Raw genomic sequence first — 26839 nt, forward strand, 5'->3', positions numbered from 1 at the left:
GACAATAAGTGCTTAGTTAGAATGTTCACTCATGTTCGGCGCTCCTCCGTGCTGATTGACTTGCTGATCATCGGAAGAATCTTTGAGCCTTCTGAACAAGCACCAACTCTTTGATGTGAAACGTTTGCGAGCACGGCGACTGGCCTCGACTTGTGCTCTTTGAAGAAAGTAAGCTTCGTGCCAGCAGGTACCACTGCGTTTTCGACTGAAAGTTGACAATTAATAATTTAGGGCGCTGCTGAGCCACACACGCAAGACAATGTGGTGGAAAAATGTTCTTCACGCTCGTTAAATGCACAGGCTCCACTGCGGCGTCGAAGGCCTGATGATTGTTACTAGCATAGCCCACTGGAACACACGCCGTGGACAAAGCAGGTATGAGGGTGTCCTCACTGGCGTGAAATGCACCGTCTTGGTTTGGAGCTTCCTACCTGCGCTCGTACGAAATGTCGCCACTTAAAAGCATCTCCCCTGTTCGGCAATCAACTGTGGCGCCGCACATCTGTAGAACATCAATACCTAACATAACATCATGTGAGGATCGGCAAAGAACAGTAAAATCAGTCCTTAAAACAATCGTGAAAGCAGGTTACTCAATGTGAATATTGTGGGGATTGAGGTATACGGCGGCGCCATTGCAAGGGCATTCATGCACCTGTTCTGGCATCTCTACACCTCACGCCTATCCCACTCAATACCGATTGTCAGCGGTCGCGCTCCAATCGGGATGGTTTGTGGTGTAGGCGCGGCGCTGACATCACGGCGCGGCCACTGTCGGCAGCTCACGCGGCGGAGCGTGTCTCTTATCTCCGGGACATCACTGGGTACGTAGTACACGCTTGCTCTCGTCCACCAACACCGTTGTGACTAGGACGTGAGCTCACGCGCGGTGCCTTTGCCCGTGCGGGGAGCACGTACTTTGTGCTGATCCTTTCCGGACGCTAAGCCGAAGAACGGGTGCCTAAAGCTCGCGCGAGGTCATACCACGCCGAGCGTACTTATCGAGGGCCTAAGCCGAAGGATATCGTACGAGCTCTCGGGAGTTGTCTTATTGGTTATAGCGAGAGCAAGTGACATAGCCGCTGGAATTTTCCTAGCGGCGTGTTCCAGCTTGAGCCTGTGCTCTCGCAGTGACGTGCTGTATAGGCGCCCCTTTCTGTATTTCTTCCCTTGGGACCCCTTTGGTTATCGCACCACCCCGTAACCGGGCATTTCTGCAGTGTTGAGTACCGCCGGAGACAACAAACGGTTTCCGTTAACTCAACGCAATACTGCGTTGTTGCATGCGTCACTCGGTAGCCCCTTGCCGCCTGAGCTTGCGCGCAGTGGCGTGCTGAAGGCGACGGCTGACTCACCCTGTGGATCGCTAAGCTCGAACCGGCGGTGGTAGGTACTCCTGTGAAACCCAAAGACCCCACAATATTTGGTACATCCTTTCGACTATTCCACTCAGTTATAGTTCTAGGAAAATGGAGTTCTTAAAGGTATCGGTTCTTGCAAAGTACGGTGTTAGGTAATGCGGCTGGACACGTCGTGTTGTTCTAGCTGCTAATGTCAGCAGGTACTCGTTAGGGTTCTACTGCAAGCTTTTTTGACAGTAGAATGGATACAAAATTAATTCAGTGAGATTTTCTGCGTAAGTAGAGGTTTTCGATAGTGCACTCATTCATTAGTTGTGAAGGGGGCTTATGCCGAGAGCACTTTGAGTAAATGAATCTGACAGCTTTTCTGTGTGTTCGTTCAATTATGTTAACACTGTCGTTTGTATACGGGTCCCAAACAGCACAGTGTTCAGGTGCGGGTCTGATCATAGTAGTGTAGCTGAATAATTAACGCGTGAAAGAACGTCATGCAGCTTGTGTCATAGTAAGCTTAGTTTCTGGAAGGTCAGCATGCATGTTTTATTAACGTGTATGCTCTCATATAGGTTATTAGTGATAGTAACTAGCAGGTATTTGTAGGTTGAAACTTCTTGCAAGGCGGAAGAACCGAGAGCGTAAGTGTTGAGATATGGCAGCTTTTATGCGTGACACGATGCAGGACCGTTTTTCCGCGTTAATAACAATTCTTCATGTTTTGCACTAACCGAGTATATTGTTAAGGCAAGTCCTCAGATCAACTTGATCGTCGCTAGTACAGAGCTCGCGGCAAAAAAAAAACAGTATTCAGCAAATCAGCATATTTTTGTACAGTGCACTCTGCTCATAAGGATATGAAGAAGAACCAAAAATCTGATCGTTATAACTATCATCACTATATCTGGAGTGGCGTAAAAAAAAGCTCCCGAACATACATGTTTCTTTGAACCTGTTCCAAAGATCGCAGACGTCACTTTCATTAAAATCAATAAGGCAGCCTTCTAAGTGTTCTATCATGCACTCATCGTTGGCGCGCGATTAATATCTGAAGGAACACAATGGGGATTTGAGGTTGGCAGATAGCGGTATTACTGGAAAGGATACATTGACATGTGTGTGGTGAGACAACCCATGTTCTATGAACACATTTTGGCCACAAAATTTTCGCACAAGGAATACTAGGACCAGAAGGGAGCAGTAAGTTCCTTATCCGCACATTAGTTGTCGTGAAACTTGAAGTGGGTTATGGGCAAGGCGTAATATAAAGATTAATAATAACATTCCTGCTGTTGTTCGGCCAAGCCTACAGACGATCCCACCTGACACTTGGCAAGTTAAATTCGCCAAAAATTACAATATTACACTGTTGATAAGCAGTCATGCTTGCCGCATGTTGGTTCAGAATATCAGGTGAGGCGTAGGGACGCCTGTACACAGAACAGAAAATAGGCTTAACCCCAGAAGGACAGCTTCATGCATGGGCATTCAGGCTCCGTATTACCATACACCAAAACAGTGTCAATTTTTTTTTTACTTGCGAGGATGGTTAAACCGCCTCCCCTAGTAGTCCTGTCCTTACTAAACACTGCAAGATGCAGTAAATACTACCATCACTAATTATTTCTCTGCGTAGCAGGGTGAACAATACATGATACATCAGTGGAATATGTTAAAAAAAATTATGGTGTTTTACGTGCCAAAACCACTTCCTGATTATGAGGCACGCCATAGTGGAGGACTCCGGAAATTTGGACCACCTAGGGTTCTTTAACGTGCACCTAAATCTAAGCACACGGGTACTTTCGCATTTCGCCCCCACCGAAATGCGGCCGCCGTGGCCTGGATCCGATCCCGCGACCTCGTGCTCAGAAGCCCAACACTTATTCCAAGAACGAAAAATGGCGCCGATGCAGAAACGAACACGAGCTGATGATTCATAATGACATTGTACAAACGCAGATGAAGTCCGCATAAATGCTTACACTAATTTACCTCGTGGACGGAAGCGGCCAGCCTGGCGACACATTAGTGAGTGAAACGGAGATGAAAGAGCTTCAGGTAGGAAACGTGGACGATCTCTGTTCCGCGGCAGCGTCGGTCAGTTGGGGCATGAACAGATGTAACGCGATAGTTCACCGGCGAGGTCTGCTCTATGACTTTGTAGGGGCCATTATATCGAGACTCAAGCTTCTCACATAAACCGGGTGTTCGTGTAGGTGTCCATAGGAGCACGTCGTCACCAGGCGGTAGGAAACTATGCGTTGAGAGGCATCTTACCGATGCTTCTGATCGTCTTGGCTGGCTTCAGTGTTCATACGGGCGCGATGACGACATGGGGCAAGACGAGACACAAACTGGTCGCAAATGAATGGTGAAGCGTTGACGGGGCCAGAGAAGAAAGAAACTTCGAATGCTGAGGTTGGGTGGCGGCCGTATACTAAGAAAAACGGAGAGTGTCCTGTGGTCCGTTGAACTGACGTGTTGTATGCAAATGTTACAAATTGGAGAATCGCATCCCAGTTACGATGGTTAGGTTGAATATACATGGATAGCATGCCGCACAGCGTGCGATGAAATCGCTCTGTTAGGCCGTTGGTTTGAGGGTGGTAGCTCAAGGTTGTCTTGTGCACGGTGTTGGACGCTCGCAGAACTTGATTAAGAGAGCTTGAAAGAAATGCCTTGCCTCGGTCGCTCAAAAGAACGTGAGGTGCCCCGTGACGTAAGTAGATAGCCTACAAGAAGAAGGCCGCTACTCATCATGCAGCTCCTGAACGTATTGAGGCTGTTTCAGCGTACCGGGTCAAGTGGTCAACAGCAGTGACGATCCGTCTGTTGCCGTCTGGAGTAGGTGGGAGTGGCCCGAAAAGGTCAATGCCGATGACAGAGAAGGGTTCTGCTGGACAAGGAAGTGGTTGTAGCGTCCCTACTGGAACAGTAGTAGGTCGCTTACATGCGTTGGCAAAGCGTGCACGAGGCAACATATCTAGCTATGCTCGTTTAAAGACCTGGCTAAAAGAATCGGCTGCGTATGCGCTCTTGTGTTTTGTAGTAGCCAAAGTGGCCAGACGTAGGGTCATCGTAGGGTCAGTTTTTGATTGTCGACAAACAACATACGGCATAGTGGTCAGTCCCAACCGTGAAATGTCGACCGTAGAGATATGAACAAAATTTCTGAATGGACCAGACAACAGCCAAACACTCTTCTTCGGTTACAAAGTACTTCTTTTTAGCGGAAGTGAGAACGCGGCTTGCTTATGCAACAACTTTTTCGCAAAATTCGTGGTCGCGCTGCAGCAGTACGACACCAATTCCTTCACCACAAGCGTCAGTAAAAAGTAATGTGGGCGTCTTGTCATCTAAATGACAAAGAACAGGTGGGGATGTTAGTGCGCGCTTGAGTTCTTGGAACGTCGCTCTACACTGATCGTTTCAATCGAAGGAACTGGAACTAGCAAGGAACTTCTGGAGGGGCGAGGCAATGCTGGCGAAGTTCCGGATAAAACGTCGAAAGTATGAGGCGAGCCCACTGAAGCTGCACAGTTTTTTTTGCAAGAAGTGGGGTTGTAAAGTTGAGCATTGCGGAAATTTTGTCCGGATCGGGCTGGATGCCGTCTTTGCTAACGAGATGACCCAGGACTTTTATCCTTGTGCTAGCCAAACGGCACTTCCTCGTGTTAAGTTGTAGGCATGTGAAGGCATGTGAGCACTTCATCTAAGCGTTGCAGATGGTCAGTGAAAGTCAAGGAAAACACGACGGTGTCGTCGAGGTAACATAGACAAGTTTTCCACTTGACGCTGTGAAGAACAACGTCGATCATTCTTGCAAATGTGGAGGGAACATTGCATCGACAGAGCGGCATTACGTTAAACTCGTAAAGAACATCCGGATTAGAAAAGGCGGTCTTTTCTTTGTCCGTTTCGTGCATTGGAATTTGCCAATATCCGGAGCGAAGAACAAGGCTGGAAAAGTATTGCGCGCCTTGCAAAGAATCAAGGGCGTCATCGATACGAAGCATCGGATATACATCCTTGCCGGCGATATCGTTCAGCGCGGTGTAGTCAACACAAAATCGTATTGATCCGTCCTTGTTCTGCACTAAAACGATGGCTCATGACTAAGAACTGGCGGAGGGATGTATGATGTTTCTTTTAAGCATATTGGCGACGTTCTCCTCGATGATTTTGCTTTTGGCCAAAGAGACTCTGTAGGGGTGATGGCGTACAATAGTCTGGCCATCGGTGTCGATACGATGGAAGGCAACGGAAGTCTGTGTGAGTGACGAGGCATCCATATCAAACACTCTAAGAAAAGTTTACACCCTTTGAAGTGTATATATGCCACACAAGAATAATCGTCATCTGTCTTGCTCGCATTTCCTTTCTTGAAAACGCTGCGCTCGTTACTTTCCTGTCGGGAATGCTATGTCATGCTGATAACGCGCATGCCGTTCGTTACTGGAAAGTACCGGGCTCGCCGCGTTAAAGATAGGAACTGCGGACAAGACAGATGACGATTATCGTTGTGTGGCAAATATGCACCCCAAAGGGTGCAACTGTTTTTAGAGTGAAGGAGGCCTGATGCTTCGTGAGGACTTTTAGCAACGATTCACTCTAAACAGTAGTAAGGTCAGGACTTATCACGAACGCAAGGGCAGATGAAGCAGATTTGCCCTGTGGAGTAACAGCTTGCGAGGCGGTAAGAGGAAGCAGGGAGACTGGTTGGGTACCCACATAACAGGTCACTGCGGAATCTTGAGGTAGGAGGATTGTCTCAGTGGTCGCGTTTAAAGCGATGATTAATGCATAGTTTTTTTTTCAAGCGCACCAGGCAGGAAGCGAAGACAATCCCACGGACAAGACAGCGGCCGTAAGGAGCGGTGAACACGTCGCCATTGGTGATGTCCTTAGAAGAGATACTTATGATTTGCTTGTGGCCTGGAGACAGTACAGAATCGGCAGCAGTGAGAAAACGCAGTCGCGGCTCATTGGCACGCCCGTTGCACTGAACTGTCTCGGTCATATGGACTACACGTCGATGGCAAGAGATTAAATCGGACGCTGACGAGAGGAAGCCCCAACCAAAAATTTGTTCATGAGCGCACGGGAATAAAATCTCCAACTTAATGTGATGACGGATACCATCAATGAAGACGCGTGCTGTACATTGGGCTGATGGTCGAAAGACTGCTCCATTAGCCCCAATCAATGATGATCCAATATAAGGTGTCCTCCCTTTCTGCAGATGAGAGCACAGGTTCGCACGCATAACAGATATAAAAGCTCCTTGTCAATCAGAGGTAACAAGAGCACACACTCCACAGGCACGAATAACATGTTCGAAGGACGTTCACGAGGATTTGGAGCACTTCGCGGCGATGCTGTTTTCCCTCCAAAAACTGCACTGGTTAGTTTTCCGGTCGCTGGACATGGAGTTGGGAGAAAGGTCGAAGTGGCGAAACAGAACGTCTGAGCAGTGATGGGGAGCGACGTCTGGAGGCACGTGTGTTGTGGGCGGTGTTGGAGAAGTCGGCCGGAGGTGGAGATCGGCGAGCGGGAGGATTATCGTCATAAGTGCGGTAGACGCGAGGAGGTGGCTCATCGCGTTCAAAGGCAGCGTAACCACGCCGTTGGTCTTGCTGACGGCGTCGGCAAAACCGGGAGATATGCCCTCGAAAGCTGCAGTAACAGCAGACAGGCCTCGACGAACGCAAGGCAGAGTAATAAGGCGGGTGCGGAGCTCGGGCGACTAAAGGTGCCAGGTGATCGTGAACAGGCAGAGGTGCTGTGGCTGGAGACGGCGCGCCTGGCATTGCAGCAACCTGGGCGTAAGAACCCGGTTGTGAACAAGGAGATGCGTTGGTATGGTGGGCGTTCCGCAGGGAGGCCAATTCCTCCTTAATAATGCCGCTCAGGTCAGCAGAAGCAGGTTGGACGGGAACGCTGCAGCAAGGGGGTGAGCCATGCGCTTGCAATTCCTCGCGAAATGTGGCTCGAATGACAGACCGGAGCTTAATACTGTTTGCCAGGGGGTTGTCGGAAAAGTCATGTGGGAAGCGGATTGATTGCAGGGCGTCGAAGCGCTGACAGACGGAGACGACGTACGACACCGTCGAAGGGTTTTGAGCGGCGAGTGCGTTGAAGGCACTAGATCATACACCCTTAAGAAGGGGTCGCACGCTATCAGTTTCTGGCATGGCACTGTCGACACGGCCGCAAAGCGCGAGGATGTCCTCAATGTAAGAGGTATACGACTCGCCATAATGCTAGACGCGCTGAGACAGCCTCTTTATCACAACTTCCGAACGAACCGTGGGTGTGCCAAAAATCCGTCGTAGCTGTTCCCTGAAAGGCGACAGATCACGGAAGTCTCTCTCGGGATTCAGGAACCATGTCTTGCCTACTTGAGAGACGTGAAATTGCACGTTGCTTAACCTCGATGTCTCGTTCCAGTTGTTGCATTCACTGACACGGTCGTAGTTGTCGAGCTAGTCTTCAACCTCCTCACCAGGCAAGCCAGAGAAGATTTCAGGATCGCGATACCGGTTGTTGACAGGGCTGGGAGTGGAGGTGGCTGGCACTTGAACCGAGATGGTGGACGTTGTGGTCTGGTCTTGCGACATGGCGGCCTCTTGGCGTAAGCGGCGTCCCGAACGTAGCTGAAGTGGATTGAGGTCGAAGGGATCTTAAAGCGCCTCCACCACTTGAAATGCCATGGTCGAGATAACGCTTGATTCCAAGAAGGAAAAATGGCGCCGATGCAAATGCGAACACGAGCCGATGATTGATGATGACTTTGTACAAATGAAGATGAAGTCCGCATAAACGCTTGCAATGTATATATATATATATATATATATATATATATATATATATATATATTTACGCTAACTACAGCAGAACACCATAGACAAGAGTGAGCCTAATGCGAACTCACAGATATGCGGAAAGAAGCAAGGCATGGAACTATATCGACCAGCAAATATTGACTAGAATATTGTGCTGTGGTTATTAAAGGACAGCTTACGAGTGTACGATGGTACGTAAAGCTGCCAGAGCACGTTTTCTTACAGGAAACAATTAGCCGATGACGCGCTTGCGTACGTATAACATGTTCCATTAGCAGAGAATTTGCTAAGCATATCTTCCTACCATGTCGCGGTATATATTCAGAGTTAACTGATCAAAGACGAACGACAATGTGATAAAAGCGGTGTGGAGGGCGCTCGAGTCTCACTTTTCTGTAGCGCTGCCTGGGCAGCGCCGCAAGCATGTACACCAGTAACAGCCTCATCATCATATTTGTTTTCCTCTTCAAGGAGCACTATCATGTACAGACAATCAAACGTACGCAGGCCTGCTATGTCTAAGCTTGCAAATTACTTCCAGCAACAGCAGAAATATGGAGTTTATCTATCGTCGTTAGGCAGAATGGAGCAAAATTTATCACCTACTTAAGAACGAACCTGCAGTATACCTGTAAAGTTTTAGCCAGTTAATGACATTCATACTTGCCAAAACAGCGCTAGCGTGTGCACCCTTCTAGGTTCGTCTGATGTGCCGCTGTTTTGTCAAACAAGGACGTGCTGTAGTATGAACACTGCATGTGTCTCACAGAGGTGAGCAAATAGTGATTTTTGAGATCGAATCGAATACGAATCGAATAGTGTCAGATGCGAATTCAATCGAATACTTTACGAATAATGAGCAGTCGTTATCACAATAATATGAAACGATGTTCAGATACTAGCATTTTTTAAGTTAGGAAGTTCCTGTCGGTACTTAGTACATTATGAAGCGTATTCTGTAATGCGCGATTTATGCATGAAGCGATCTGGCGTACCATGAAGGAAGGATCATTCGCACGCTCTACAGAGCGCGCGAATTATCGCTGTACATGTAGCCTGTAAAGCATGGCTACCTAAGTGATGTTGCCTGCTCCACTACACAAGTAACTCATGTTTTATGTCTACACAACCAATGCGAAGGTGAAAATTTACCGTTCTTTTGTTTCTATGTTATGTTTAATTGGGCGCAGTTGACGATTTGAAATATTCGAGACGTAGTCGCGAAACATTCGCAAAATATTAGCAGCCACGAATAGCCACTATTCGATTCGAAGACCGAAGTGAAGACGACACCATTCAATTCGTTATTCAGTAGTTTCGAATGTGTGAACAACCTTAGTGCCTCAATTTCCTCCTCTCCTGGGCACTCGTCACCTAACGACGTCATTGTCTCCGGCTGGACGTTTGTTCAGAATAATACATCGGGATAATAAATCGAGAGAACAGAAATTTACAATAGGTAGCGAGACACTGGAAGTGGTAAGGGAATACATCTGCTTAGGGCAGGTAGTGATTGCGGATCCGGATCATGAGACGGAAATAATCAGAATAAGAATGCGGTGGGGTGCGTTTGGCAGGCATTCTCAGATCATGAACAGCAGGTTGCCATTATCCCTCAAGAGAAAAGTGTATAATAGCTGTGTCTTACCAGTACGCACCTACGGGGAAGAAACCTGGAGGCTTACGAAAAGGGTTCTACTTAAACTGAGGACGACGCAACCAGCTATGGAAAGAAGAATGATGGGTGTAACGTTAAGGGATAAGAAAAGAGCAGGTTGGGTGAGGGAACAAACGCGAGTTAATGACATCTTAGTTGAAATCAAGAAAAAGAAATGGGCATGGGCAGCACATGCAATGAGGAGGGAAGATAACCGATGGTCATTAAGGGTTACGGACTGGATTCCAAGGAAAGGGAAGCGCAGCAGGGAGCGGCAGAAAGTTAGGTGGGCGGATGAGATTAAGACGTTTGTAGGGACGACATGGCCACAATTAGTGCATGACCGGGGTTGTTGGAGAAGTATGGGAGAGGCCTTTGCCCTGCAGTGGGTGTAACCAGGCTGATGATGATGATACATCGGTTGATACGCCGGTGCTATTTTCCCTCCTTGTGAAGTGTCACCGTCGCACATTCAACAATGTTGTCTAGTTCGGGTGTGAGACAAAATTACGTACAAAATAAACATAAAAATAGAACGGAGGAGAAAAACAAAAGCCAGAGCGCTAACTTCGGCCGGCGTTTACTTTATACATCCCGGAAACTTTCTACAAAGACACCATTATTGCGCAGTTTTTTGAGGCAGACGTATGTAATTTATTATATAGATGCCATTAATCTTTCAATGCATTTCACTGCCAAAGATTATTCAAAATAGTCCATCTCTTTGTTACGACTGAGGGTCAATAGAAGAGGTGCTTACGCAATTGTCTCCTGCTTTATGGGCAAAAAAACTTTCCTATCAGATTGACTATGAAGTCCTTACAAAATGCGTGTGTATTCAAAAGTTGTTAAGGCAGGTGGGCCAATTAGGGCGTAGTTTGGGTCGCATGGAAATGCCTATGCTTACCATCTCATCTATGGAGAGCAGGAAGACGGCTCCATAGAAGATTCCGGACCAGACCTTGGGCCAGTTCAAGTTTTTGACCACCTCGGCGAAGATCACAAACGGGAAGACGAATGCTGCGCAAAGAAAACGCATCCTTCTGAGATTTTATTGACTCGTTAAAGCAGAATGTATGATTGGCAGGTGGGAAAAGTAACATACACACAACGTGACAACGAATCGTGTGATGACAACGCGCATGGGAAGCGTGTAGCAACCGAGAATTTCTACAAGATCGCACTGTAGATGTAAACTGCTAGCTCGAGCAAACGGGCGTATACATGTCGACGGGCCCACCAGCGTCAGTAAGCACAATAGGGTTGTGCAATCAAAAGCAAATCGTCAAATGAATTCTGTACAAATTTCTGCTAAACCATGTCCCTCAAGCACATATACCTCTTACTGAAATATCGATTTGAACAGCCTTTTGGTTCCTTGGTTTACGCAATTTTTTTTACATTTGGGCTACCCCACTCTCGCGCCATTTGGCATGTGTCGATGAGTAACGGCATGGGCATGTGTCCTTTCTTGGCAATTCTTTAATTGGGTATGTGCCACTGTTGCAAGGAGTAGAGAAACCTTAAATAAATTTTAGGTATCTGTCGCACGTCTTTTGCGCACACACCTCTTGCACTTATTTCCTCGACATGTATTATCGAGCGCCTTCGTCCTCTTGACAGCGCTCCGTCGATTTATTCGCTCAACTTGGTGTTCGCATTTCGACATAGCTCGAGGAGGGTACGGCGTGTAAACGTCAGCATTTTACGAAATCTAGCAACTCACATATGCAATGCACAAACGTAAACATCACATAAGGTCACAGATTAAGTAGCTGTAAATACGTATATTTATGCATATTGCATTCAGTCCAATGCCATATAACTGCTTTTCTATTGCATGGCTTCACCTGGTTCACTGGTTCATAGATGTGCGTCTAGATATGCGTAATTATCTGAGCCAACCAATCCGTAACTTCTTCCGTGCATTCTTGTATATCTTATATCTAACGTATCCTATTAGAAGCAGGTTACCCTAGCGTAGCGGTGGCCACTGTGGCTGAGCGCCTAAAGAAGTCGATTTCGAGAGGGACTGACGTGATTACAGAAAGCAGTAATAGCAAAAAAATAGTAGTGGCAACTCCATGTATTCATTCAGTGTCGCACAGGCTTAAAATAGTTGCTAGTAGATATGATGTTAATGTTGCTTTCACTGCTCCCAATAAGCTAGGTAAGATATGCGGTGCCGTACAGAATAGAAAGGAGCGGGTAAAAGGCAAACAACGAACAGATATTTGTCCAGTGAAGCACAATAAGAACAACAGTTTTACTGACTGTCGTATGGGTGTCGTCTATAATATTCCCCTTAGCTGTGGCCAGTTCTACGTAGGGCAAACGGGACGGTGTATCAATCAGAGGCTCATGGAACATAAAAGGTCGTTAACCGGTGGATCGCCTTCTAATGTTTCACTACATTGCCGATATTGTAACTGCACGCCAGAGTTAGATGAATGCGCGTTATTGTACAGGCATAACAATGAAGATACGCGTCTTATGGTAGAAGGCATGGCGTATCTATAATGGTGGAAGTGCATGCGTGGTCGAGTCAGCCTTCGATTACTTTACATAAGGAAGAGATTAAGTGTCTTAACAGTTATATCTCACGTAGACCGGCACGTGTACCCGATTCACACGTGGTGTTACCATTCCTGAGCATGCGCAGATGAGGTTTGTGTCTTCTTTCTTTTTTCGCCTCAGTGCTCCCTTCAGTTGATAGTCGGCGTTCGTGTTGACCACTTCCCTACTCTTGTGTCCTCTCTGCACGCCTCACTTCTATTTTGCATAATGAATCCTTACCAACTAGCTCAGCTTTCTGTCGTTCTATGCTTTAATTTTATTTTGCCCTATAAAGATCATGTCAGCGGAAGCCACGGAACTAGGACGCTTTAGCTTGATTATCATTATATGTTCACATCCGCCAATTGATGAACATGTGTTTTACACAGATGCTCCTAATTGTTTTATTGAACACATCCCTGCCTCCACTAGCTTATTTGGTTGGCAAGTAAACTGAGCCACCCTAATCAAATTCTCGAATTTCTACCGGAAGCACTCATATGACTATTTCATAGAAGGAGAAACCACAACTTTACATGTGCCAAACTAATTTTAATTACAAACCCTTGTGTGGCTTCAAAGTAAGACGTAAGGTGCGTACCACGGTGTACACAGTTAAATGCCTTGCTCCTTGATGCTTGTGAGCTGCGAGCAGTTCTAATGAACTGGTTTCGTGAGCATACACGTAAACGAAAATGACTTCTTAAACGGGGGGTACTCTGTCCCCAATGCTTCCCCCTTCCGGAGCCTAAGAGGAAGCCCTTCTTATAAATTTTGGTGTAAGAAATAGATAAAAAAGAAGACATTAAAAACCTGTCTGCTTCATGTCAGCGTTTAAAATGTAAAATGGCAGTGGTTTGTACCCTTGCATTTACAAGCTAATAAAGTATATCAGCAGCTAACCAGGAATGAGCTGTTGCTTCTTATAGTGAACAGAGGCACCGTGCTCACTGCAATTAAGTATTATGTCACTAAGCAAATCTGCAATCTTATTGTATTAGTATTTTTGTCACAAGGATATATCTGTTGACAGGCAAGATAAGAAGCGGTCACTTATAAAACTAATAAGCTTTTCTTTAAAACACATTTCTAACTTTTCATTGACACTTGTGCCTATGTGTTTGTCTCCAGAGTGCATACTTGATCTTGACTTTCCCATCAGAGACATTACAAGCAATACCAGGTTAAGATGACTGCCTAGAGCACGTGAGAATTTTCATCTTGGGGCGACATACTGTATTTTGAAAGTTTTGGTGACATTTAGCCAAATGGGGCACAAAATATACAAACATTCTAGCTTTGTCGTCTAATGCATGGCTATGTGTTTTCATTCTTTGGAGTGCGCTCCTCTGCACCGAGTGGAGTTGCGCTGGGCTCGCTCTTTGACATCCTTGCGTCCTTGCTGCTCCGTTCTTGTATTACAAAAAGCCGGTGCCTGAAAAATATTGTGGGCAGAAGTCAACATGAGGACATGGTGTATAACAACGTCATGACAGTCAAGAGATAAGGTCACTGCACTAAAAGAAAGTCTTACCTCTTAGTCTTCCTAGTGAAATGCATGCGTAAGACATAAAAGGACTGCAATAGTCCACTGCTAAACAAACTTCTACTTTAAGATTTTAGGAAAAAGGAAATAACTGACAGTTCATTCTCCTTCAGAACCAATGTTACAATATACTCCTACTAATAGAATATTGGTCATTGTCACATGTCATAAGCATGTCATTAGTCTGGTGCATCACGAACATCACTTGTGACACATCCTTAGCACGTGCCCAGCGTGCCCCTCGCACCATTCATGGTTGTGCCACTGCTGAAACCATAAATTGAGGATCACATCTGGCAAACATGCTGATGATATTCATCATCACCAGCCTGCTTACGCCCACTGCAGGCCAAAGGCCTCTCCCATACTTCTCAAACTACCCCGGTCCCCTACTAATTGTGGCCATGTCGTCCCTGCAAACTTCTTAATCTCATCCGCCCACCAAACTTTCTGCCGCCCCCTGCTACGCTTCCCTTCCCTTCGAATACAGTCCGTAACCCTTAATGACTATCGGTTATCTTCCCTCCTCATTACATGTCCTGCCCATGCCCTTTTCTTTTTCTTGATTTCAACTAAGACGTCATCAAACCGCGTTTGTTCCCTCGCCCAATCTGCTCTTTTCTTATCCCTTGACGTTACACCCATCACTCTTCTTTCCATAGTCCGTTGTGTCGTCCTCAATTTAAGGAGGACCCTTTTCGTAAGTCTCCAGGTTTCTACTCCGCACGTGATTACTGGTAAGACACAGCTGTTATACATTTTTCTCTTGAGGGATAATGGCAACCTGCTGTTCATGATCTGAGAATGCCTGCCAAACTCACCCCAGCCCATTCTTATTCTTCTGATTATTTCAGCCTCATGATGCGGATCCGCGGTCACTACCTGCCAAAAGTCGATGTATTTCCTTGCCACTTCCAGTGCCTCGCTACCTATCGTAAACTGCGGCTCTCTTCCAAAACTGTTAAACATTAGTTTTTTGCAGATTAATTTTTAGAACCACCCTTCTGCTTTGCCTCTCTAGGTCAGTGAGCATGCATTACGATTGGTCCCCTGAGTTACTAAGCAAGGCAATATCATCAGCGAATCGCAAGTTACTAAGGTAGTCTCCATTAACTCTTATCCCCAATTCTTGCCAATCTAGGTCTCTGAATACTCCTGTAAACACGCTGTGAATAGCATTGGAGAGATCGTATCTCCCTGCCTGACGCCTTTCTTAATAGGGATTTTGTAGCTTTCTTTATGGAGGACTACGGTGGCTGTGGATCCGCTATATATATCTTTCAGTATTTTTACATACGGCTCATCTACACCCTGATTCCGTATTGCCGCAATGACTGCTGAGGTTTCGACTGAATCAAATGCTTTCATGTAATCAATGAAAGCTATATATAAGGGTTGGTTATGTTCCGCACATTTCTCTATAACCAGATTGATAGTGTGAATATGGTCTATTGTTGGGTAGCCTTTACGGAATCCTGCCTGGTCCTTTGGTTGACAGAAGTCTAAAGTGTTCCAGATTCTATTTGCGATTACCTTAGTAAATACTTTGTAGGCAACAGACAGTAAGCTGATCGGTCTATAATTTTTCAAATCTTTGGCGTCCCCCTTCTTATTTATTAGGATTATGTTAGCGTTCTTCCAAGATTCCGGTATGCTCGAGGTCATGAGGCATTGCGTATACAGGGTGGCTAGTTTTCCTAGAACAATCTGCCCACCATCCTTCAACAAATCTGCTGTTACCTGATCCTTCCCAGCTGCCCTCCCCTTTCGCATAGCTCCCAAGACTTTCTTTACTTCTTCCGTTGTTACTTGGGGGATTTCAAATTCCTCTAGACTATTCTCTCTTCTATTATGGTCGTGCCACTGGTACTGTATAAATCTCTATAGAACTCCACAGCCACTTGAGCTATCTCATCTATATTAGTATTGATATTGCCGGCTTTGTCTCTTAACGCATACATCTGATTCTTGCCAATTCCTAGTTTCTCCTTCACTGCTTTCAGGCTTCCTCCGTTTCCGAGAGCATGTTCAATTCTATCCTTATTATACTTTCTTATGGCAGCTGTCTTACGCTTGCTGATTAACTTCGAAAATTCTGCCAGTTCTATTCTAGCTAGGGTTAGAGGCTTTGATACATTGGCGTTTCTTGATCAGATCTTTCGTGTCCTGCGATAGCTTACTGGTATCCTGTCTAACGAAGTTACCACCGACTTCTATTGCACACTCTTTATTGATACCCATGAGACTGTTGTTCATTACTTCAACACTAAGGTCCTCTTCCTGAGTTAAAGCCGAATACCTGTTCTGTAGCTTGATCCGGAATTCTTCTATTTTCCCTCTTACCTCCAACTCATCGATCGGCTTCTTAAGTACCAGTTTCTTCCGTTCCCTCCTCAAGTCGGGGCTAATTCGAGTTCTTACCATCCTATTATGGTTATGAAATTATGTGCTTCATTTCAATGGATATAACTGGATGAGCCTATGAGCATGGCCAACAAAGTTTGTTATGGCAAGCTTACCCACATTTAAATACTGACAAGAAACAGTTCACTGTGGGCTGGCATCTAAGCTTACTAAAAGGCATAGTTATTTTCATTTATGAGGTGCGCAATGAAGTTCATTTTTGACACACTCGAATATCGCTGCTGTTCGAAATCTAGCATTTTACATTCTTGAAGACATGTAAAGTTGCAGGTGCATCGGAGTTATTAGTTTATTATACCAACTCTTGATATTGTAGAAAAGTATGACAGACGACTGGTAACACGAAAATAATGCAACGTTTTATTTTGATGTCTTTGTTCACTAATATTATTAAAGCAATAAGTACATTATGACTTGCAGTAGCAAAATGCTCAGATTACACTTGTTACACCCGGAGGAAGGGTGAGTTACCTGTTCATATGATATAAATCTCCTCTCCTACTCATATTAACAAATGCACAGGCATGTCCAAAAGAGTAAGCGTATGCAAAGCGCCCCTGCAACTGTAGTTCCACGCAGTAGTCGTTATATTTGATTCCGATGCATAACTCGCCGCTTGAGAATTCACCGAATTCGTACAGGTAAGCATCTTTCCACATTCGCACCATGCTCGAAAACCAGAACACGAGACATAATATCAGACATATGATCACACCATTTCAATACATTAGAAAAAACAGCTCACTCTTATTGAGCCTAAAATAGGAATTCCTCGTGCGTTTTCGGTAAGTTCAATAAAACGCGCTCGACTGACCTTTTGCAGTGGGCATCTTAATGCCGGCGGCCAAGTTTCTCAGTGGTCACAGCTTACCTATGAGTCAAAGACACCGCCAAGCACGTGGCTTATTATAACAAAAGCATGCCGCCTACAAAATCATGCCTCCTGTTATGCGACTCCTTATTTCAACAGCGTTCCGTACACAGTAGACAGCCAAATTGAATAAATTCGAACACACAAAACGCACGCATAGCACTCTTCGCATAGGCTCGGAATCATGGGCTGGTAAAAAAAAACAATCTTGTGTGTACCCTCTCTTCGGGTCTTATTGAACATACCATGGTTAGCAATTTTCAAAGCTCTTACGGGTAACGGCAAGTGATAAAATCACATGCAGTTATGGCGACGACTAGCTTTCACGACTGACATCGGGAGACACAGCGCGCTTGCCTAGTTCGCTGTCAATCACGTCTGCTAAACGTCGCGACTTGCTGGCGATAGCATGTCATATATGCAGAATGGGCACGTAATTTAGAATTCACTTACCGTGGAGGATTCGCTGTTATATCCAAAGAATGACGAACGACTGTCCTGTTTGCGTGGTGACGTGAGATGGCTGACACAAGGTCTCTCTTGGATGGTCTTCGTTCCTGCTCGCTGGAAGGACCACCTTTCTCCAGTGCTGTGCTTTTCCGCGATGTTGTGCGCGCGCACGGTGGGGCAACTCCGAGTGAAAAGGTGGAGTGCTAGCTCCGCTTTTCTTTGCACTGTGAAGGCCTGCTCTCTTCTCCGCGGTCCTGAGTTGGACATCGCCATTGTCGGGGCCAGCCTCCTACAGCTTAGGCTAGCTTTTGTTCTCCATTGCCGCAAGAGTTGAACGGGCATTCACTCTCTCTCAGTCGGGCAGAGTGAAAAGAACATTTCAATATCTCCTTGCTGACGGAGTGAACAATACATTTTACTCCCCTCCAGATTTTGCGTGAGTAAAATAATGCTTTGAAGAAAAAACCGGCCCGTTTTCGCCTGCAATATTTTCCCTAGTTTTTAGAGTGTATGCTTGGCCCACAGTGTCGATTGTTCCACAATAATTTATCCGCAGTGAATGGCAAACAACTGGCTCACTTCATATTTTGGGTTGCGTGTTTATACTGATGTTTCCTTTCAAGATGATGTTAAGGTAAAGCTAAGCAGCATGCGTAAGAACCGCACTGGCGGTCACAAAAGATTCCAACATAGCTTATTTGCATCCTATTGCTACTTCATAGTAGCGGGCGTAGGAGAGTGTAGGAGGCGCAGCCCTTCTTGTATACTAATATGTAGCATCTTGTAGGGGGAGTTCTTGGAAGAGTCCCGCCAATTTGTGCGGGTTATTCTCGTTCAATGTTTGTACTTGCGGGCGGAGGCTTTCCTAAACTGGTTCACATTGGCATGCGCGCACGCTTCTATTGTAGTAAAAGTTATAGCAGTGTAATCTTACTGTAGGTCTCAAAGTCCGTGAAGCACATGCCGAGCTGCTTGGCCAGACTTCCTCCCATGCCGAAGACGATGACCGAGCACAAGATGTTCGATATGGTCATGCCCAGTGGTAACAGGAAGTAGCACCTGTCCAGAAAAGTGCCGACAGGAGCCGAGCTGGATAAGCGCCTAATTGCATTATGCTGCACCGTGCCAACAGCGTGGCTAAACGCAGATGTTGAAGAAAAAGACAACAAATAAAGAAGACCTACACTTTTAAAATGGCATACAACTTTACATCCACTATTGCATCCGATTTTTGCAGTTGAAGTTTATTAGATTCAAACATACACGTCTGTGGTAGGGGGGGGGAGGGGGGGAAGGAGAGAAGACAAAAATCAACAATTCTTTTATTCCTCTTAGCCGCCACATTAAGGCAAACTGGTGCAATACTAATTACGCTTGGTAGCATATTCAGTCCAAACAGATGTACATTACTTGAAGAAAGTTGGTATATTGATACGCACCATCACCGTCAGATAAACAAGCATAACAGGTTGCAGACTAAAGAACCCCCAGTCATCGTTTCAATTATGTTAGCAACTCATATATCACACAAATTTGGGAATCTGGAAAATTTTCATACGTCAGCTATTAGAAAACATAGATTTAACCTCCTGCATTTCATTCAAAATCCTAACAGGCAGAAAAAGTTAAGAGCCGCACAGAGAGCTATGGAATGAAAACAATTAGGCGTAACGTCAGCAGCCATAAATACGGTGTGGATCGGAGAGCAAATAGGGATAGCCGACATTTTCGTAAACATTTTGATTAAAAAATGGAACTGTGCATGCCGTGAAATGCGTAGGGCAGATAAGTAGTCGGCCACTATGGATACAAAATTGGTGCCAAGGGGAAGAAAACGCCTTCAAGGGTGGCGGAATATTAGGGGGTGGGGGGATAATGAAATCAGGAAATTTGCAGGCGCAAGTTTGAATCAGCTAGCGCAAGAGAGGAGCGATAGGATATCTTTGGGAGTAGAACTCCATCCGGCGGTGGAGATAAGAATAGCTTGGTTGATGTTGATTCATTTCGAAAGCAGTCAGAATGCTTGAGAACCGCATATCGTCGCGTGCGACATACCTCAGGTGTATCTCGCTGTTGGAGGCATTCACTGTTAAGTCATAGCCTAGGTAATGGCTACAACAACTTAAAGTCTCTTGAGTCATCGGCCAGACCCAACAAACGTCAGGCTTTTGGCTGCTGCCGCCCTTTCATAGTTACGTGTTACCTTTCGACCTTTCTTTCCTTCCATGCCAGCAGTGTCTGAATGCCCTAACCATCCTACTTACATTCAGCAACATGTAGGTGTGATAAAAAGTTCAAACGAACACGGAACGTGTAACGAAATGCTACAAATGACGTTTGCATAAAGCTCAGAGTGTACGTAAAGACTGACCTACCTAATGAATAATTTTGTGAAACTCTTACGGCATTCTACCTGTCAAGCCTGGCTCAGTGGTGAGAACCTGGTGGTTCACGGAAAGCAGGAATCGATGTTCAAGTGCAATGTCGTTCTAGGATGCCTAAATTGCAAGTTCGTCTTTTTCACCCCGCTCCAATGAACTCCGTCCTTTAATGATAATGTCCACGTTGCCTATCTAACTTTAAAAGCTTTCGAGTGGATAAATCTAAAAAGGGAATGGAGGGGGGGGGGGAGGGTGCTGGCAATTACTGACGCTGTCAGTACCAGGAGCCGCCAGTTCGTACAGTGAAACCGCGTTAATCCGTAGTTAGCCGGAGCTCGAAAAAAGTACGCACTAAACGGCAGTACTGCAGTACTGAAATAGCGTGACATGTCCCACTTACCTATCAAAGACGGAACTGCGAGAGAGTGCAATGAAAGGGCAGAAAAGATGCAGTGTTTATTCATTTCGCGCGAAAAAAATCTTTATGCCGAGGCGGGCTAGCAGCGACGACGGTGGCCTCAAACTCACTCAAGCTGCGAGCCAGTTTTTCCGCCAGCCCCCTTAACTCGGCAAATACCCGCATGAGGCTGACGTAACGCGCAGCTTCTGCCACTGGGCTTCTTCGATTTTCCACTTCCGGCCCCAACCTGGGTGGAGCCGCCGGATTGATTTCCCCTCAGGACCTAAATAAAGTTCTGACTCACTCACTCACTTCCGGCTACCCGCGTGCTGCCAGAGCCAGCCAGAGCGCCTCATTTGCCTCGGGCTCCTCCACCCACCGCGCCACTCACTTTTGCCGGGCGTTAATTTTACTCAGTCTGGAAGTTTGTTTTTACATTTGCTAGTAGGTATAGTGGGGCGTGGCGTTTCTCGAAGCGCTTGACGTTTCTACGCAGGCCCGAGTAAGAGCTGGTGCGAGAGAGAAAATCTGTGGTTCTTTATTCCTTGAATATCTGACTATACCTAAACACAGCTGAACTCTAGTACTACAGTGAAGTTTCGTTGCGCGTCTTGTATGCGTTTGTCCCTAGGCGTGCCGGCATTTCGGAGTGGGGTCGAGTTTGTTTACGCTCGGACGCTGGCTGTCGGCGCGGTGAAACAGGTGAACCAGCGCGCACTGACGCCCCATTTGGTGATCGCTCTGTCTAAAGGTACGTGGGACAGACTTTTTCATGCGTGTGGCACTGAGTAACTCATGATGGATTGTAGCTTTGACGCGCCTTACGGCACTCTATAAAAATGAAAGAAAAAGGCATCACCGATTTTCCCGGGGGAGCAATAAGGGCCGTAGTAGAGACCGGGCCTGCGCTCCTGGACTTATTAGGAGCATTTTTGAGTGGTCCCCTTTGAACTAAGTAAACGCACAGCACCTTAGCAACCATGGTTGAACGCGATTGCCCCATGTCACGCTGTGAGGATTATTGGCTTTGCGTCTCGTCTACGTTAGGTTAGGTCAGCTTAGGTTTAGGTTAGCTTTACGTTAGCTTAGGTTGCGTTAGGTTAGCGTGAAAGGCGTTACGGTGGCGCAGCGTTTTCTCACAGCAGCTACGCCTTGCGGATTATTGTCCTTATGTCTAGGCCACGTTATGTTCTGTTAGGCTAGGCTAACTTTACGTTAGGTTTGGTTAACGTTACGTTAGGTTAGTGTAAAAGCCGTCAGGGTGGCGCGGCGTATGCTTACAACAGTTACGTCGTGCGCATTACTGTGTTTCTGTCTCGGCCTCGTTAGGTTAGGGCCACGTTAAGCTAGGCTAGCGTAAAACGCGTTAGGGGGGCACGGCGTATTTTCACAGCCGTTGCAGGGACTCCGAGCATCGCCGGCGCCCTTTCAGCCACTCGCGTTCAACAGCGGTTGCTAAGGTTCCTAAGGCCGCTAAGGCTCCAGTTGCTCCCAGATATTCAATATATGCGGACCGGCCTCTTCCGCGGTCCCTACTGCTCCTACGGAAAGATCTGCGATGTTATCACCTGTTTCACCGCGCCGGCAGCCAGCGCCGGAGCGTAAACAAACTCGACCCCACTCCGCAATGCCGACAGGTCTGGGGTCAAACATATAGAACACGCGTTAACGAACTCTTCCGTAGTGCCTACGCATAGTCGTATATTCAACGAGCAAAAGCCCCTACATTTTCTCTCTCGCACTCGCTCTTACTCGCACATGGGCGCAAACATCCGGTGCCTCCGCAAGTGCCACTGCCCGCTGTACATACTAGCGAGTGTAAATTTGCAGATGGTTCTGGCTACCCGCGTGCTACCAGAACCATCCAGGGCGATTTTAGTCTGGCTATTCTGCGGAAGTTCTCTGGCTAGCAGACGACAAAAGAGGCGATGAGCACTCGCTGCCATGTTGTTGGGATTTGAAGGATTGCAACACGGGCGCTTGAGGAATTTACCACACGCAGAAAGCTGGGCTAGTTGGTGTTGATGCATTTGCTGAGACATAGTTACTAGCGCTAACGAGACCAACAAAAAAGAGTTGGGACAGGACATAGCGCTACTAGCGCTATGTCCCGCCCCAACTTTTTTCCCTTTACTCTTGTTAGCGCTAGTAACTATGTCTCAGCTAAGACTTTACCTCGCTCAGCGAACTTACTGCGGTCATCTTTGGATTTGCTTACTTCTAGCGTTATCGTCTTAGGTTGTTACACACCGTTCCGCATGGCGAGGCGGTGCGATACGAGCAGCAGTGAACCATTTGAAGCCTTTGGGTGTGCGTGTCTCATGAGGGCTTCTCCCGGTAGTGAACAGCGCGCCACGCTCTGTTGCGTACGTGTTATCTGTCTGCGTCGTGTCCCGCGCAAATTGTATACGCTCATTCAGGCCCACATTGCGGTGCGTTTTCTATTCATAATCCTATGGTAGTTTTACTTTTAACATATCCCGCCTATGTGCAGGATATGTGCGTGCATTAAGTGTGTGCATATGTGTGTGCGCATTTAGCTTAGGCGTTGCAGCTGGCCCGTGTTCGCTCCGTCTCTCCGTCGTATGCTTGAGTGGCAGCTCGAAACCGATATGTGTTCGAAGTGTAGGCCGTTGATGTTAAGAATGCGCTGGTTGACGTAACTTAGGTATACGCACTTTAGCTTATTGTCGCGTGAAACTTCGCTGGTCACAGACGGCGTGCATTCTCACGTGTCACCCGCGTTCCCAGCTACTTAGGGTGATAAGAGAAGCACCATCAGCCGAAGCAAATTTTCTGAAATCGAAGCCCAAGCACGTCCGCATGAAATTTTATGCGTATAAGACGTACCAGATATCCTGCTTTTTCCTTTCAAGCGATGACACAACGCCAGCTCATCAATGTCACCTGTAGGTGACGTGATCACTGCGAGTGGGCATCCTAGAGTGCTCGTTTTCGGGGATACAATAAGTTGCGTGCGATCTCGCGTCTTGGCATCGGACATGTCGGAGGCGTCCGTCGCGCTGTGCAATGTGAGGTTGCCCCGGTGTACAACTTGTGCCGAGTCGCGCGAAATCTCGCGAAAGTGATCGTATCCCTGAATGCAACTATGGTCGCTATAACGTAAAATTATTCCACACTTTTCTATTCCATTTCTGCAATCAGCCCACCGAGATTGGTCAAAAACTTTTTTGTACCACCGCCACTTCACCTGTCTGTCACGCGACGTCACGAAAACCGCGATAGCGATCCCCATCTGATATAAGGTGTACACACCGATTATGCATAATTTGACCGAACAAAGCAAAAATAGTTTCTGATTCGACGCCTTTTCGCCATTAGCCGTCGTCTATTGGTCAAAAGTTTTCGGGCTGCACCCACTTTACATGCCTCTCACGCGACATCACAAAACCGCAAAAACTTACCGCGTCGAAGGGACGTGTACGCGTTAAAGATGCCTTAATATGCCGAACAAAGCTGAATTTTCTTCTGAATAGCCGCAGGCTGCCCCGTTCCGAAAGGAATAAAAGATGGCTGCCGCCGATCGCTCCGGCACTGGCTACTCGCCCCTGCCGGAGAGCATGGGTTTAATTGCGCGTAATAAAACTTTTTGCGTGGCCGTGTAACGTTTTCGACAACATTCGGCACGTTTACGACCTCGTTCTGCCAACTCTTCTTTGCCGAGGATCCGTGTTAGCGGCATTCTTAAGCTTCCGTTGCATGCCGCCGTGACGGGCGTCGAACCACCGCAAGCTAAATAAGAGAAATTCGACCAATCGCATTCGCCGACACCACCCTCTTCATCCGGTTATCGATATTCAATGCAGTGGCTCGGCCCCGTCGAATCCCTCTCCAAGTGAGAAGACTCCTCGCCTCTTGTCAACCAATTAGATACGACAAGCCGCTCAGTGCAGGCAATGTTATTCGTTTTTCAAGCAAGCAAAAGTGACCTCCTATGAACGAGGGGAACATTTGATTGGTTTGTTCAGACAACCCTGCGGGTGACCGCCCGATGCTTGCGTCCGTGGTTGCGCAAATTTGACGTCAGGAAATTGGAATAAAAACATCTTGGAAAAGATTTACGTTATATGGCCCTATATCTTTTCAAGCTGGCAACGCATAAATGGGCCGACTACGCAGAGCACATGCCCGCCTCGCCGGGCACTGCCATGATGGTAGCATGTTTACATTTAGCCCGTAGCGAGCTACCCCGGTGTTAGATTTTGCTGGCTTTGGGCAGCTTCGTGTTATCTTGAGATGTCAGCCTACGTGACTTCCTATCAGGACCGGAACTACCTGGCTGCCAGCGCGGGCTGCCAGAACTCTGAAAACTGAAGAGGGCCACTGTCGGGCCTGAATTGCCCGTACTTCCGCTTTTCGAGTGTCACTTCCGCAATAACAGAGGCAACGATGGCGAAAAGTCGAATCTCGAAAAGGGGCGCCTCATGGCCGACGTATTTTCGCGGTCGCAGCAGCACTACCGAGCAACTTCTCCTTCGCACTCCAATTGCCACGCACCGTAGTCAACGGTCGATACCCTGTCGCGTGCCAGCACCGACTTTTTCGTGCCACGTTAGATAAGACGATGTTCAATTTTTTTCTTTTATGCTGACCACCCGGTTTTTGTCCTAGCCTGCACGACACCACAACACAGGCCACAACACTCTCCCACTCTGGCACGGCGCCGAAATGATGTCGTTGCTGATGTGGCTTCACCCTTCCATGCGCCCTCTGTATTTGCGCATGGAGGCCGTTCCGATCTCTGAGGCTTATTGTTCTGCCGGGACGACGTACCGCCGTCATTTCGGGAACACTACGTGTTATACGTACGCACGCAATAAGCTGGTATGGTTTATGCAGATACAAAATGCACTATGCTCAAGGGCCGCTGAGTTGAGGATTTGACTTTACTACTTTTGAAACGCAGCTACTGTTTAAGCGGGTGCGGTTTAACAAGGTTTTACTCTACGCGCAACAATGTTCCGCAATGTTTCTTAGTCCCGCTATGTCGCGATTTAGATCAACAAGGGTGAAGATAGAGATAGTGCGAATAGTTACGGGCCTACAACAGAACTACAACGATGAGAAAATCTGCCTTATGTTCACGATAATTCAACAGAAGACAAAATATCACAATATGCAGCTGACCTTCCAGTCACTATAAAAAGCCTATCTAGTTTACTGATTGTGAGCCTTTAGAAAGCAAACAAACGTCGCGGTATTTGCCCGTATGACTTCGTCATTTCGATATTAGGGGCATCTGCTCAGAAGCGAGGACTCTCACGCTGAATTTGGAACGGATCGCCACCATCCCCAAGGCAGCATAAAATATTAACAAAAAGACATCGTTTCTTCCTGAAGTTTCAATCACGAGATCTTTTCTTGTTGTACTTGAAAATTAGCTCTGTGTATGTGTGTACGCGCTCTTCCTTACATCCATGACGAGTTGCGTTTCACTGAAAACCATTTATGATGGCATACCAAAAGACCAAAACTGATCAAACGGCAATAATGTCACTGAAATTTCGCCTAGTGTCAGTAGAATATAGTGAAGCAAAATGTTGCCCATATTGTTTAAAAATCCTAAACTGGCCATATGACAAAGTCCTGCAATATATCGATAACGTGATGGATCGCATCAAGGTGATCTATTCGTTACATTTTGTGGAATGCCACCTGCTTCTATCGCGTCTTTGGCAACGTTACATTCGATGATGTTTATATAAGGCGCAGAAGTGGCACTGGTAATTTCAGGTACGCTTTCTCACAAGTTACCCTTCTCTCATACTTGTGTTACGTATACGCTGCTGGCCTGAATGAATCCTCCGGTGATTCTAATAGCTGCAGTGATTCAAACACACCGATTACAAAACTAGACAAATAACAGTGAAAAATACCAAGCTCGCACTCCACGAAACACAAGCATGACATGTTTTCGTTAAATTGGTGACTTCAGTAACGTTAAAGAGCTCGTCATAGTGCAATGCGGACTTTGCAACTTCTTACGTGAATATTCCTTAAGGTGTACAGTTTACGCACCAGTATAGCGTTGTCGTGTCGAAAGAGTTGTATGAAGCCAGTGAGTGCAACTGGCCCAGGCCGATGGCTAGGCCCGTCAGCACATTGAAGGCCGCGTCCGACCACGCCTGCATTTAATGAAAAATGCAGTCTTAAAAATCAGGCATAAAACGGTGCTACCGACACATAGGTAATGCACTCACTGGCACATTTTTAAGTGTGCACTGAAATATGAAATTTAGCAGACAGCACATTTGATGTGATGTGAAACCTGGAAAGGCAGCTGCTAGTTGCCGATACTTCGGCCGATGCAGGGCAGCCATCCTTGCACGA

The 26839-nt window shown here is 46.6% G+C and overlaps 1 protein-coding gene across 1 annotated transcript in view; it reads right to left on the reverse strand.

Moving 5' to 3' along the window:
• Window positions 1-26839, reverse strand: part of LOC142574384 (sodium-dependent proline transporter-like) — a 150156-nt gene that overhangs the window by 83898 nt on the left and 39419 nt on the right. The window contains exons 7-9 of the mRNA XM_075683480.1: window positions 26528-26634; window positions 18642-18766; window positions 10768-10880 (exon numbers count right to left, since the gene is read on the reverse strand). Of these exons, the coding sequence (XP_075539595.1) occupies window positions 10768-10880; window positions 18642-18766; window positions 26528-26634 (345 nt within the window). The remainder of the gene's footprint in view (window positions 1-10767; window positions 10881-18641; window positions 18767-26527; window positions 26635-26839) is intronic.

Source organism: Dermacentor variabilis, chromosome 3 (assembly GCF_050947875.1).
Source record: "Dermacentor variabilis isolate Ectoservices chromosome 3, ASM5094787v1, whole genome shotgun sequence".
In the NCBI taxonomy this organism is placed as follows: Eukaryota; Metazoa; Arthropoda; class Arachnida; order Ixodida; family Ixodidae; genus Dermacentor; species Dermacentor variabilis.